We start from the raw sequence: 15,239 nt of genomic DNA on the forward strand, positions 1-15,239 counted from the left end.
GGGAAAATACGCTATCAGCCTAGGGTCGGTGCTTGAAAGGTTTTCCCGGGGAGTCAAATCATATCCCCAGCCGACTCTCTTTGTGAAGATGATGACTTTGACAATAGAATGATTTTGATATTGTTTCTATTATTTTAGCTTCTCAATTAAAACAACGTGTAAATGGATATTCTTGATTCGTGAAAAAAAACGCTCCCATTAGTTCAGCTTTGAATAAGAAAAAGTAATAATTTAAGTTAACTTGTCACACGTCAAGGTTTTTATTTATCTCTATAGTTCGCTATTTTTCTTTCACTGCTCACTTTTTTTTTTCACTGACATTTTAAAGAAATCGTCGTAAAGACATATCCTTTTGCTCGAATTTCAAGCTAGTGACGAGTGGAGGTCTTGTTTGCCACAATTGTTGCCAATACATTCCTAAACAAATAACACAAAGTTTAAATAGAAATCAGTCTTGATCAAGCGATCCTGACTACAAAAGAGATCAGGGTTCGTGCCAAGTTTCATGTTGAGACGTGACACCGTCTCGAAAAAAGGCTAAGGAGAATTAACATACAGAAAAAATAGACGAAAGGCGCCAAGACACGTTTTGGAAGCGCCAGGAGTGAAACACGGCAAACGATGTGGATAGAGAACGGACCAAAAGACGTGCAAGGGGTAAAAGGAGAGAGAGCGTATAGTGCAATTCGGCAACCGGACGTTGGTACAATGTTCGTGGACAGGTGGCACGTGCGCGTTAAATGGCATCCCAACCAATAGGGTGCCGTGATTTGCCTAACGCACGCGCGCGTCAAGCTGAAGAATGTGCGTGCGAGTGCAGTGCATTATAACTCTATGGTGTCACCGCATCATGGCGTCTCCTTCGATTGAACAAAACAAGTACGTGATTCAGGCTTGCTCCCGGGCAACTAATACTGTGCCTACTTGCCATCGGAATCATTGCCTGCGCTGCAACTTCTTTTAATACCCGCCAGGTGGTAGGGTGACGTGACCGATGAGACGATAACATTAACCGATTAATCCCGGGTGTTGTCGTACCGGCGTCGTATTGGAGGAGGGTCACTGCATTGGCCGTCCCCGTCACCCGACCAAAACTAACGTTACCCTTCCCGTAAGACACCCAGAATTGGCGATACATTGCGGAGTCCAGGATGTCCGGAGTTGGCGAGCTGACCAAGACGGTACCAGGGGAATCTTCAATTAGATCGGTCTGGCTGTTTGCGTTTGAACCAATGACTAGTAGCAAAAGAAACAACATATTCATATTTGTAACCCAATATTAAACCAAGATAGTGTTTTTTATTCACATAATGACCATTTTTCTACGGGGATGCCAAAGTGAGTAAAACATCAGATCAAAGAACTCATTTTTCTCCTTTTCCAGCTAAAAGACAAAAATCCTGAAAAAAAAATAGTTTACTTGTGAGATCCGGTCGATTTCATCATGGGTTTTTACAAACCTCGGGATTCTTCAGTTGGAGGTTGATAGAACCGGGATAGAGAGTGGATGAGAGAGCAGCATGAAACTTACCAATGGTGTATACGATATTGAGATCTTCCTGGTCAACTATCTCACGGCAAAGATGTATAGCAGCTCCGGCTGACGTCTTGACTGAGAAGTCAAACCAAACCGAATCCAGCGGGAACACCTCACTCAGCGACACACTGTCGTCCTCTTCCAAGTCATGGGTCTGACAGACTGCGGAATGAAATACTTAGGAAGTCACACTCTGAAAGTGACATGGCGACGCTGAACGCAATATCGCCGCATCAGGATTTTCGCACAGAAAAGCGTTATCTATTACACGTCAAATTGAAATCGACGAGACAAAACACAATCCAAAGCTTTGACCATTTGAGGGAGGGACGTCTTTTATCCTTAACCAACAAAAATAACAAACAAAGTAAACCTAAACAAAATACTAATTTTAGATCTAGAAATAAGTAAATCCTGCTTACCTTGCAGGTCAACAGTACGGGGCGTACTTGCTATGATGGCAGTTTCCTTGAGTAGGTGAGTTGTCGAATTGGCTTGTATGCATTTGATCTGGGCCTTAAGAACAAAAATACATGTACTGTTAACTGGAATTCGACCACCAGAATTAGAAACCATACTGAGGCAGGACAATGCACGTGGACAGGTGGTATGCGCGCGTTACATGCCTCTTCGACCAATAGGGTGTCGTGATTTGCCAAATGTACGCGCGCGTCAAGCTGAAGAATGTACGTGTGAGTGGGGTGCCACCGCGGTTATGGCGTCTTATCGGATTAGTCTATACTGAAGTACATGTATGTAGTGCAATTCGAACTACTGAAGATTGAAAAATGTCTTCAAACGGTGTTTTGTACAGTTTGCTCTTGTAAAACCGTATACTTAAAGCTTGTCAAAGATGCGAGATGATTACCCGTGGATTATAACTGTAATGTGTAGCTCCGGTAAGAGCACTCCAATCCTGAGGAAAATCTTCCTTCGTCACAGAGTGTAGGGCGCACTGCTTCTCCCGATGCAAGAAGCTGAATGATCGGCATTGGGGTTCCGTGTGGCACAGGACAGAACACCAAGGAGCCGACAACTGCGCGGACTCCCACAACGTGTGGCCTGTTAAAAAGTGATCCAACTCGGCGGTAAATCCTCCTGGTGACACGCTCCGAACAGGCCAACACCGTGCGTTAGAACAGGGACAGGATTGGGTTAAACCGACCAGTAATCTCGTTAGAAAGACGATAAGGCATCCAGTCTTCACCGTTGTCTTCATCTCTATAGGCCTACTTGTTGCGCGTATCGTCTCGAGGGATAAGGCGCCAAGTAACAAACAACGACATTTATACCCGTGTTGCCGGAAATGTCTTAGGGCGTACGTGATACCGCCCACTGAAGGTTTTACATCGAACGTCTGTCTACAGCGGACGATGACTGACACATCAATAAACTTGAAAAATGAATGTCACTAATTCAACTCAAGAGCGCGACACGAGAGACCTTTGGGGACAAAAGGTCGACATTTAGTGTCAAGGAAATAAGGCCCGAATTTCGATCCTATTATTCTGTACAAAAGTTTCTTAGAACAACTGTTCAAATAAAAATAACTACACACGATGAAATATTCTTCCTACCGGTGAGGACTCTAAACACTTCCCCACGTTTTCTTTTCCATTTTTTCCCTTTTATGCCCTGAAAACTAATTTTCATCCAACCTTAGTTTTTAACGAAAACGTATGCCGTGAATGACTGATCGATACTATAATTAAAAATCACCAACGAACACACTGACATTTTTCTTTTCGCTGAAGTAGTCTGTTCAGCGATCTAAGGTCAATTTACGAGCTTGCAAGCAGAATTGTGTATGAATAGACACGGTCTAATCACTTTAGTTAATTAATAGAAAAAAACGAAAACACAAGACTTGGTTAATGAAATGTTTCGCCAAACAAAAGACCGCGCAAAGACCTGAATGATCAAAGCCAGTAAAAAGCATAGAGCTATAGTGTAATTTCACCTCCAGAATTAGAAGCCATTACTGCAGTGGCACAACGCTCGTGGACAAGTGGTACGCGCGCCTTACATTCCACTTCGACCAATAGGATGTCATGATTTGCCAAATGCACGCGCGCGTCAAGCTGAAGAATGTGCGTGTGAGTGCGGTGCCACCGCAGCTAGGTGAAAAGGTACAAAACTTTGTCACATTCTAAATAAAATATCGCCGTCAATCCATGGCAAATTTTTCTTCCTTGAACGTTGACGATTCGTCTCGAGTTCATCTGTGACTTTTAACTTTCCTTGTGTCCAATTTCTTGCACCCAGACACGTGAACGAGAAAGCATTTTAAAAAACGTAACCACCTTATTAGCGGCGTTTGGGTGACGTCACACGGAAACACTCGATAGGTTCCGTATAATCACCACACAGCATTCCTCAGCAGCCACTCACATTAATAAGACCACGCGACGGAATCCAGAGTCTAATTTTCTTGACAATGTTTTAATAGAAAACTACAGTCGTCAATAACGGACCTCTACTCTGGATGAATTCCTCCATTATGGCGGAATTCCTCTACAGCCAAAGGCGGAATTACCAACTGCATGTTCTTTCACAGATCACATTAAATCCATATAAGCTTGCTGAAGGCGAAACAAATTAGAGGCGATATCTACACACAATGTCAGGTTTTCGTGTCCAATAAATTCCAATGCATTATACTGTAAATTATGAATTATTCCGATAAATTCCAATGATATTTATCTGTTGAGCAGACGCGACTGTTCCCCAAGTGCTAAGCATGTTTAACAGTTAAGGAAAGCCGAGTGAAATATACCAGTAATCTGATGTACAAGTCACGCGAACATGTCACGTGACCTCAAGGAGAAGAGCCCATATGCAATTTAAAATAAAACAAAAGACGGAAGCACCAAAGGCAGCACGAACGACCGCACTAATTACATTTGACAGACTTCTTGATTCACATAATTATATATCTTTTAAACCAACAAATTCCACACGTAATATAACAAACGCAATCCTCCTTACCGGGGAGGGATTTCGCTGGTTCCGTTTCCAAAAGTACAATCCATTTTCAGGACGATACCATGACCTCTTGACGATGCACCAATCACTGTTTCGAATTTTACCACTAAATTTAAAAGATGCATTCCACGTGTATTTCAAAAGGACAACGAAGCCAAGTTTTCATTTCAACATTCGTTATGTGAAAAACCCCATTTAAATTCACAAAGGTACCACGCCTGCAGGTTTAGACTGTTACCAAACCTTCAATTTCGGAGCAAAAACCGCTTTTGTTGCAGATTTTTGGTTCCAGGTTGATGTTCATGAAACCACCAAGAACTAAGAGTCTGTATGTGCATGATGCCAATGTGCAAGGTTACCTGCTCAAAGAGCCTGGTTGACATCCGTGGCTACTGGACACATGAATCTATAAGTTAAATTCAGCAATCAGAACTGAATGTCATTAGCAAGGTTATTAGTGCAGTAGTGCCAATCTGGTCGCCAAATCGTACGCGCGCGTTACACGCCTCTTCGACAAATAGGATGCTTTGACTAGCCAAAATGCACGCGCGCGTTAATGTGAAGAATGCGCGCGAGTACCGTGCCACCGGGACCGCAGTAATAAAGTCACCTCGAATAAGTCAAGAGGAAATTTGCTAATGTTAGTACATGTTACCAGAAAATTGGCATCTGCTATTCGACATTTGGCCAACTGACAATCTCGTAAGAAGGTGAAACTTCCCGAAATAAAATGCCCAAATTAAACACTTTGAGGTTAGTTCGACACTAACCTTTTGGAAATTCAAACAGAAATAACCAGCAGTGCAATACAAAACTTTTGTTAGTTCTCAAGAAAGTTCTCAGTTCTTAAAAAAGGTTCCCTCAACAACGGGTGACATCGTATACAAAAGGTTCAAGATCAGAACGTCACTTTATATGTACCAAAACACCTACCCTGGCAATAGACAGGAGAATCTAAGTACAGAGGTTGAAAAACTACTACCGACCCTAAAAATGTCTTGAACAGATATAAACCTATTAACTGACAGTCTTCAAGAACAGTTACGGCCGAAGTAACTTTTTATTATAAATCTCATTAACTGATCACTGAATAAGTCAAAATCTTCTTCTTTTTGGTTCAAGGGCATTCTCTACCAAGACGAGAATATCAGACTGAAATGTGGGAGTATTCAAATTGGTATCTTCGGGAAATATCATTCCATGCAAAACATGCATCTTTCAAACTTGGAGAAAAAAATTATGAGAAAGATAACCAACGGCAAAAAAAAATTAATTTGAGGATTAAAATTATTACTAAGTATCTGCTTGTTAATTCAAACTAAAAACCAACCACAATTTAATATAAGAATTCAAAGGTCGACATCCTGGTTCTTTCAATATCCTGACGTATTCAATATAATAGATCAAATAATAAATCATAATAGCAATATACACGTGCATGTATATTCCAACACCTCCTACTCCTGATAACCTACTACTCTGTATAATACATGAACACTATTAATAAAATATCGCTAAAGATTTTTCGCATCATTGACAATGAACTCAATGATGTTGACCTGTACCAAAAAAATCAAATTTCAAATCATATGCCCCTTTCGCATTTGGCTTAGACTATAAATTAGCTCATTTGCTGACAAAGAAACCTGCCCATATTAATCGCCATTAACTAACCCAAGGTAATGCTACTGAGAAAGGACAAGTGAACAACACTGAAGGTACAAAAAACCTTCAAAATGGTGAAACATTAAACTGTAGAAAAGTTAATTTGGATATCAACTGCTACAAAATTCACCTTGACATTTACATTCATAAAATCAAAGCAAAAAAGACATGCACACTCAACGGCTTATCCTATACAAAATGTTACAGGTCGATAAAGATACAGTCTGTCATATGGAAATACTAATCAACGACTAAGTCTTTAGTAAACGGCCACTTGTAAATAATTTATGATACAAAACATATTCTGAAGAAAAGCTAAAGTAAAAATCAGCACTCCTAAGATTTATGTACCTGTATTTGGGATTCAGTGATATCTATTTACTTTTATACTGAGTGGAGTAGAGGACCAATTGAGGGTTACCAACTAAAATTTCATGTAATGTATCTTCCTCTTTCACTGGTCCCCCGGCCTATGCTTGCTTAGCAAAGGTACGTTTGCTTTGCTTGGGACAAAAGAAATATGGATCTGTAACCAAGTGTTGCTGAACAAGAACAAATGAACGCTGTGAAGTCGTTTTGTAGTGTCACGGAATGGCTTCCATATCGGGAAAAGCTTTCTGTTATAGAGACCTCGTGAGGTCAAACTAGCAATTCACACATACATTAAACCCATGTGCATATGCTGGGACTTGCTTTGTCAGGGGAGAGCAGGTGTATATCAGTGGTCAGCCACCAGCAAGCCATAAGTCAGAGATATGTCTTCAACAATGCTGTAGTCAAAACCAATAAGACTGTCACAAGATTAGCACAAGACTGAATTTAAGTCACAAGCTATTCAAATGAACTGCAACAAAAGCATTCCTTTGTCATTGTTCACCCTGTTACTTATGACTGGTCTTATGCATGGTCTTGTGACTGGTCTTGTGACTGGTCTTGTGCATGGTCTTGTGACTGGTCTTGTGCATGGTCTTGTGACTGGTCTTGTGCATGGCCCAGAGCAAGGTCTCGATTATAACATTGGTCCTCATATATCACTGGGTCCCTAGAGGCAAAATTCAGCTTGACATGTTCTGCTGAATGTCCCAATGCATTCACTTGACCACTAATATTTGAAGATTCACAATACAGCCAGTTGTCACAGGTACAAAAAAATGAAAGACAACTTTGTGCAAATTTTACAAAGGAATTCTTGGATTTGCAAACTGAACTAACATGCTAAGCCACACTGTACAGACAGCAAGAAAAACATCTATCATGCTACTGGTACATTTAGATATTTTTTACAAACTTTTCCTATTATGTAGAAAGATACTTTACACAATTTCTTAAATTCAGTCCCTTGTTATAGTAAGTTAGAAAAGCTAGATCTGTTTAAATTTCTTATACATTTTTGTTTACACTTTGTATAAATATTAAAATTTGCAAGCAACCCAGAAAAAAACAAGATGTGTTTCTCAATGGAAACACATGTATTGTTTCCCTGGGAAAAAAAATTAACAGAAGTTGATCCCCAACACTGAAATTCTGACGTTAGTGGACATAATTCTTTTTCAGTTCTTGATTCACTGTCGCAGGATAACAAACATTGGAATTTGTGCTTAGGAGAAGCTAAGCTAGGTTTCTGGGAAGCGTTCACTAGAAAACTTTATGAGGTGACCTCAGAGGATGGAGAGAAAGACAAACCGGAGTGATTTCACAGCTGAACGCAACGGTGATTACTTTTCAGAAATGTTTGTGCTCCATTGACGGCATTGCTTCAGAGACTACGGACTTTGCTTTCTGCGGCTACAGACTGCAAGATGACTGGATTAAAACATGGATCCTTTTTGCCAACACGTAAGAACAGTGACTGGGAAATTGGATACAAACATTGCTTCTGGGTCAAGCTTCAAGTAACCTTGAGTAGATCAGAGATGTCTTCAATCTCTTTAAATGTGCCACTTTCACGAGTACCTCTGGACAAAGTTTCTAATCTCTTCTTGACCATTTAAATTGAAAGAATTTCCAAAGGCATTTCCCTAAATTGAACAGGCAAAATTCCCGATGAAAAATAAAATGTCATAAGATTTGAGTTTTCCAACACCAAGAGATGCAGCTTCCCCAAGCATCTTGTTAAGGAGTACAACATTTGTCACACCAACCCAGAATAGATCAAGTACAATGTGAGAGACAGAATAAGTGAAACTCTACAAATTTGATTCATGTCCCCACTATTCTTTTTTACAGTTTTAACACACCCTCATCTCAGCTTCTGTCCACTCTCAGACCAAGTCTTCCTCGCTTTGCCCTGAGACTGAGAGACAAATGCTCCAAAATGTACACAACAGCTGGAAAAATAGACTACAAACAGTCTTTCAAAGGTAACACGAACTAATTGGAGTATGAGGCCTTATCAACCTGCTGTCTAGTAACACCTGTTAAAAGTGGATGGGTTGTCATGTCAGATGCATCTCTTCTTTGCAATGTTAGCTCCAACTGAGTTTTTCCACATTTGGTTCTTGTCAAAGTTGTCAATCCATGCAACAAGAACCCTTTTTGAACCAATGAGTTTAATTTTACTTGTGTGAATGAGGTTCAATCTTGGGATTTCAAGAGCTATTAGGGGCAAATTTCATTATGCTGCTGAATTGTGCTACCCTTTAACACCATTTAACGTATTGGTGTGCTCGCGCTTTGGGGCACGTGGATATTTCACAACTTTAAATTCCACCTGCGAATCTACACATGTAGCATACTCTTTATTGCCAATCCACCTTGAACAAAAGCACCCCCTCATTGGTTGAAAAGAGCCATGTTGGTCAGGAGTGTGCATTTTGTTGGTAGTTATGTAACTTGTGCATTTCATAATTGTTTATGAACCAATGAAGTGCAGTTGCTACCAAAGAAGTCTGCGTTGCTAGGAAAATGGTGCCCTCTCTTGGTCAAGCTGGAGGCTCATACTACATATGGTTTATGCAGAACGGACAAAATGACATTGATCATAGGATTTGAACAGTTTGATAAGGCCTTAAAATTGTGTCTAAAATGGCCTCCAAATTAATACATGTTAATATTGGACCCACTTGGCTTGGGAGGTTTCTCTTTTGGGTCAACAGCTTTTTATTTAATCGTCCCATTCTTCATCGTCATCCTCATCTTCGTCGTCGTCTGATTCCGTGTCGCTGAGCTCCACGGCGATTCGTCGGGCCAAAATGGCCTCCACAGAATTGGGAACTGGAGTCTGGTGCCGGGCTCTCTCCTCTTGAATCTCAACCTTTCGTAGGTTGATACCTGGAGGCAGAACACAGACTTCTATCAGTTTGGGAAAATTAAGCAGCAGTTACCAACAAAGTCAGTGTAGGGTTAAAAATCTTGTGATACGGACTTGATCCCATGCTTTACACTAGTTTAATTTGAAACTTTCTTGCTCAAACAGAAACTAATTCACTTCTTCACCGTTTCCTTTCTATTTTTTCCAAGCTTGTAAGCTACAGTACCAAGGACGCTTTAGAAGAGGACTCCTTGGTGTCATTATGACAGATAAATAATAGTGAAGAAACGAGAACTGGTCTACGATATGGACTGGCCGATAGGCCAGCAAAGAACCAGGTTTCTAGACAACAAATACCTCGTTGTATAGCTGTCAAGAGATTGTTTCTGCTGTCATCTACTTTTGGCCCTGGTCTCATCGATGTTCTTCTAGGGGAGGTTGGGTTGCCTGGGCTTGATGTTTCCGGTACCTCGCCACCTTGAGGTGGAGAGGGTGGCGAGATGGAAGTAGGGGCAGGAGCTGGTCCCTTGGGTGGTGGAGGAATGGCCATACCAGGAGCTACTGGAAGTGGAGGAGGTGGTGGGGGGAGGGGGCGGGGCTGGAATATTGGAGTTCATGATGGGGTGGGGTGGGGGCAGGGCCGGCTCTGGTGGGGCGTGATTGGCGATGTTGTTCATCATGGGCATGCGGTTATCGATTGGCGGCGGGGGAGGAATGATGGTCTGGGAAGTATGCTGAGGGGCAAACTGTTGGTGCTGCTGGGGCGGTAGATGGTGGTTATGCTGCTGCTGTTGCTGTGGTGGTGGTGCTACAGGAGCAGGCCTCTTGGGAACGTGCACCGTCCCATTCACCACCGGTGGTGGTGGTGGTACCCCCTCAGGTGTGGTCTGATTGGATGGGGGTGGCGGGGGTCGGCTCTTGGGACGGAGTGAATCCCGTTGATTCCCTCCGCTACCAAATGAGGCCACGTCGTCGAAACCTTCCGAAGAAGATCGGGACATCATCCCTTGTTGTTTAACCTCCTGGTGTTGCAGCTGATGCGGAGGGGCAGGTTGTGGCTGCGACATCGGTGGCTGCTGCTGCTGATACTGGTCAATGTTTTGATTGGACCCTTTCGTCGAGCCCCAATCTGAGTTGGGTTGCTCCCTGGTCTCTGACGTCGGTGTAATGGAAGGCGTCTTGTCAGGCATACACTCCTTTCCTCCCGCCATTGCTTGCCACTCCTTCTTCCGTGTCCGTACCTCGCTGGGCTTGCTACCCCCTGCCTTCGTCTTACGATCATGGCGTTTCTGTAATCAAGAGAAGGTTCATCACAGAAGTTAAAATGAGGTCGCAGACAAGATAAAGACAAAGAATTAACACAAGAATAACAAAAAAGACAAACATTCCTCCTCTAATTCCCAACACTATAAAGTAACACCAGCTAGTGTGTTCCACTTTGACAGAGCAGGTGTCCATGTACATCAAGTCCCATGTAAGTGATAGTTTTGGGACATCACGGTGCTTAATCCATTAAACCCCAATAAAAGCTGGCCCAATTTTCATAGCTCCACTAAGTCGAAATCTTTTACTAAATAACTGTACGCAGGATATAGTGGGGTACCAATCACAAAAGATGCACATCATGTGAAATTTGGGCCAGTAACCAACTTTTGCTGAAGAAGTATTTTCTTTTTCAAATTAATACACTGAGAGGCTCCATGATATTTGCTCCAAGGGCTGGTTTTGGTGGACTTGGGAAGGCAAAGAATCTTGGCATCTTACTCTCTTCCTGTTCTTCTTCTCTCTGATGTCTGTGATGTTTTTCTGCATCTCCTCACACCACAACTGGAAGAAATATTTGGGGTCTGTGTAGAACTTCAAGGCTTCTTTACCGTCCTCCCTGTAAACAGACAGACAGACAGACAGTCAACTTTAGTGCTAGCCAAACAAACAAGACCACCTGCTACTGACCACTTGTACAAAGTCATCACATTTCCATGTGGTCAACACTCAATGGATCACCAATGTTCAGTGGTGACTGTGTCTATTGTGGTCATCTACCTGCAGTGGCTCCCTCTCCCTTAGCCCAAGAATAAAATGACAACTGCTGTTTCAGAATTCCAAATATTCTTTAAAAAAACAGCTTCACTGTCATGGGAACAGACGTCCACAATGAATTCTACAGCTGTACTGTTGTTAGATTACACTGATTGTTAAGGCAATAGAAAAAGCTACAGAAGTATGGCCTGTTCAGAAAGATTAGATTATACTCTCAATGGGATAAATGAGCATGGTGTACCCCACATATTTCAAGTTACACCTCCTTAACCCCAACCTTCCCCAACCACACAATAAAACAGTAAAGTGTTTAATTCTGTGGGGATAGGTCTGGTAGGCCTGTAACAGCTTGCTTTTGCGTTGGGTTTGGCATACCTCAGAAAAACAAAGTCCAACAGCCTCTGTGTACAAAATGGGTGTTTAACTTTGTGTGAATGGGGAAGGTTAGGGCCAGCAACCCTTAGGGGGTTAGGGTTAAACTAAATGTACCCCAACTAGCACAAATATGTTCATCTTAAATATACCCTGAATGGGTTGAACACATTTTGTCAAAATAAACTTAGCCCATACCCTAATACCACACAATGCTACCAAAAAAAAAAACCTACCCAAAATGAATGTTGCTTACATAAACATTCCTGATTTTCGAAAATCAGAAGAACTGTTCAAGGTATAATCCAGTAAACTGAGTCCCACTTGAACCTAGTTCTTTACCAAATCCCCATCAGGGGAGATTTCTGTGATTACTACATGTATAATGGCAACACCCCAATCAGGGGAATTCTGGGTCCCATTCATCTTCCCTACCATCTTGATCTTTACCTATACTGTGACAAGACATTGAGAGGCGGCGGTGGATCACAGCGTAAGTACATCTCCTTCATGCCAGCCTGCATGGTGCTGAAGTCCAGCGTCACCGCTTCTGGTATGATACTCGCATTGAACTGCTGAACGTCCAGCAGTTGTGTCAGCTCAACTGGAATGCAGTTGTTTGGACAGGGTTTATTTTTCTCTTAACCTCCAAGGTTACAACCTACCATGCTCTTGGCATCACCGGAGGTGTGAAAAGGTGTGGACCTTGTCAAGAACTGGAGATGCTCCTTTGCCATTCAAAGTGCTGTTGTTGGGTCTAAATTCCATCCCTCTTTTTAAGTATTAAGGAACTGACATCTTTGTTATATCTGTCAGTGCGTATTTTGTTGACCAAAACAGAATCAAAAAATGAAAAATGTTGTTGATTTATTGAAACTGAAAAAGAATCCCCTAATAAGGTTGTCTTGAGTAAGCTCTGAGGCAGAAATTAAAATGAGACGATGGAGGCTTGATGTGACACAGTGAAAATAATCTAAGGCTAGTCCTTGGGGAAAAAAGTGGGAACAATTTTCCTCAGATGTTCTGTCAACTTTCAATTTATGCACATACTTGCGCTAGATCAAATTTTGACAATAATCTAAAACAAGATCATAAACAAGAAAAGTTCTTCCTGAAACGGTCTCTTTTCATCCAAGTTCTTTCTTCATGCCTTCCTACAGATAGGTTCCAGCATTAGATCAAGACACGGCATAAATGTTCACTTGTCGGATTAAAGGGGCAGCGTGAAAGTGTTACAAGAGCAGGGGAAACACTAAGACAGGGCAGGGCAATTAAAATTCATTGATCTCGTCAAGCGGCGTACTGTATGTGTATCCTTCATAACCAGCTACTGTGCTCTGTCTTTTGGGATATTACCAGCGAGACCAGCTACATGTAGGCTAATCACAGGTGAGTCATCGTTATGGACCACTGCATCCAGCCGTTGGAAAATATCACCATTGTCCACGGTGAAATTAGCCAAATAAAAAATGTATGTTTTGCGGGCCCTCGCTGCCATGCAATTTGGCATTTCTAGAGCCTATCCTGAGTTGTTTGATGACTGGTGACATAAGATGTGAGAGAAAGAATTTCCCAACAAGAAGAGCATTTTTAATCTAAAGATGTTTGGATTGGACTAAATTGTAGGAGCTCCCTCCCAAAAAATAAAACACCTCAGGCAAGGTTGTTCCATCACTAAATTGGATTATTCAGTCTCATCTCAGAGGACTACCTGCACCCCTCTTTCTTTTTAATTTGAAATGTCTCTGATGAAAGACGGGACAAGACACAGCAGGTGCAGGAGTAGATTGTCAATTTTGCAGGTTGACCGCTATTATCTGGTCTAGCGAGGAGGGGAGAATCACTGATTACATAATCATACACATTGCCCAAGATGGGCCAAACAAATTCGATTTGAAGCCTGAGGATTGTTTTTATTATTTCACTGCAAATGCAGATGACAAATTTTTGAGCAAGAGTAAAGTGAATTCCAGATGAGGAGCTGGGCCAATTGAAGACAGGTGTCCCATTTGGATTCAGCTTTGAGCGTTCACTGACATGTACATGTACTTTGGGGACCTTTTTCTATTGATTCATGAAAAGTGTTTTAATTTTAATGATCATCTACAGTACTAGTATGTTGGCCCAGTCATCCACTCAAAGACAGAGAGGAAAGTAATGAAGAAATCCATAGACCTCTCCACCGAGTATTTCCATCATTTTCAATTTTACGAAATCAAAATTAAGGTTATAAACAACTGGAAACAGTTAAAGAGATTTCTTTCATATAGAAAATTAAGCCCTTATGATTGTCACTGGTTAAGTACAATCTCAGGAGTACATCATGTCCTTAAAAACTTTGACAAAACTCTGCTGCCCTATAGGCTTATTAGATTGGATTCAACTATGCACTTTGAATGGCTCTAGAAAAACCTCCAGGTCTTGACAAGGTTAACCTGCCCAGTCAGGAATCCGTACCCATTTGAGAAGAGAAAAGAAGGTTCAGGGGGTTATTCTGTGTTACCTGTAAGGGGTAAGGAGGTTGAGCTTGGGCGGTTTGTCACAGCGCATGTAGGTTTCCCGCATGGCCGAGGGCATTGTGTAATTAGCCACCACCTCTTGGTCCAGTAAGGTCGAGCTTTTGAAGGCTTTGCGCATCTGGATGTCTTGCAAGGAGACTGCATGTGCGAGGGGGCGGGGGGCGGAAGATGCAGGGGAGGCAAGAGGAAGATGCAGCAAAGCAGTGCCAGGGATGTACAGGACGGGCAGATGAGAAGAGGGTGGAGAGAGATGACAAGATGGCAGAGGTGCAAAGATGGTGAAAGAAAGCAATTAGAGATGATCGTTAAGAAGGGGATGAGAAGTAAAGGAGGGCAGGAATACAAATGAAGAGCACACAAGGGAACAGATTGAAGATGCAGGGAAGGTGAGAGATTAAAGTTGATGGATGAAGGAGGACATTGCATTAGCAGTAAAGAAGCAAGGAGGAAAGGGTGTGAACATTGGAGAAATGGAGGGCAAAATGTAAGAATGCATGATGTGTGGATGGATACAAGAGACCAAGGAAGACACAAGAAAAAAGGATGCAAGGAAACAAACAGCAAGAATGAATTGGATGGATGAATTAAATTAAGATTGACAAGGTAAGGTGAAAGTTTAGATGTAAAGAAAGGGGGACGGAAAACAAAAGGAAACATTCAGCAAAGAGATCACAAAATTCACAAGGGACATTTGGAAATGGAGGGCAGAGGGTGAAATAAAAGATTATTGATAGGAACAACATGTAACCGTGGGAAATGAGAAAGTGACAAAACGTCAGAAGGGGAAATGGCAAGGAAAAGGTGAGGGATATAAGATGGCAAGGAAAAAGTGAAGGATATAAGATGGCAAGGAAAAAGTGAGGGATATAAG

The 15,239-nt window shown here is 41.9% G+C and overlaps 1 protein-coding gene and 1 pseudogene across 2 annotated transcripts; both read right to left on the reverse strand.

Annotated features, from left to right (window-relative positions):
- Positions 1 to 363: 363 nt before the first annotated feature.
- On the reverse strand, positions 364 to 4,959 carry LOC147794994 (uncharacterized). Its single transcript, XM_087132360.1, has 5 exons — positions 4,882 to 4,959; positions 1,960 to 2,053; positions 1,532 to 1,699; positions 968 to 1,236; positions 364 to 417 (listed from the first exon to the last, which is right to left on the reverse strand). Exons 1-5 carry the CDS (start codon positions 4,903 to 4,905, stop codon positions 364 to 366), a joined length of 609 nt encoding a protein of 202 aa, XP_086988486.1. The 5' UTR covers positions 4,906 to 4,959.
- On the reverse strand, positions 3,961 to 14,651 carry LOC147794995 (uncharacterized; annotated as a pseudogene). Its single transcript, XR_015424182.1, has 4 exons — positions 14,353 to 14,651; positions 11,202 to 11,319; positions 9,795 to 10,726; positions 3,961 to 9,457 (listed from the first exon to the last, which is right to left on the reverse strand). The product of XR_015424182.1 is annotated as an uncharacterized LOC147794995 (transcript).
- Between the last annotated feature and the right edge of the window lie 588 nt (positions 14,652 to 15,239).

The sequence above is a fragment of the Acanthaster planci genome, unplaced genomic scaffold (genome assembly GCF_054643075.1).
Source record: "Acanthaster planci isolate LZ-2023a unplaced genomic scaffold, COTS_SCS Contig227, whole genome shotgun sequence".
NCBI classification, from domain to species: Eukaryota; Metazoa; Echinodermata; class Asteroidea; order Valvatida; family Acanthasteridae; genus Acanthaster; species Acanthaster planci.

Bases quoted from the DNA above. Each gene is read 5' to 3' on its own strand.
- LOC147794994 (XM_087132360.1), bottom strand. From the start codon at position 4,905: ATGTCAACCAGGCTCTTTGAGCAG. The intron at 1,237-1,531 runs GTAAGTTTCATG...TTTTGCTACTAG, and splicing joins CAATATCGTATACACCATTG to TCATTGGTTCAAACGCAAAC. The intron at 418-967 runs GTATTAAAAGAA...TTATTTGTTTAG, and splicing joins GTCACCCTACCACCTGGCGG to GAATGTATTGGCAACAATTG.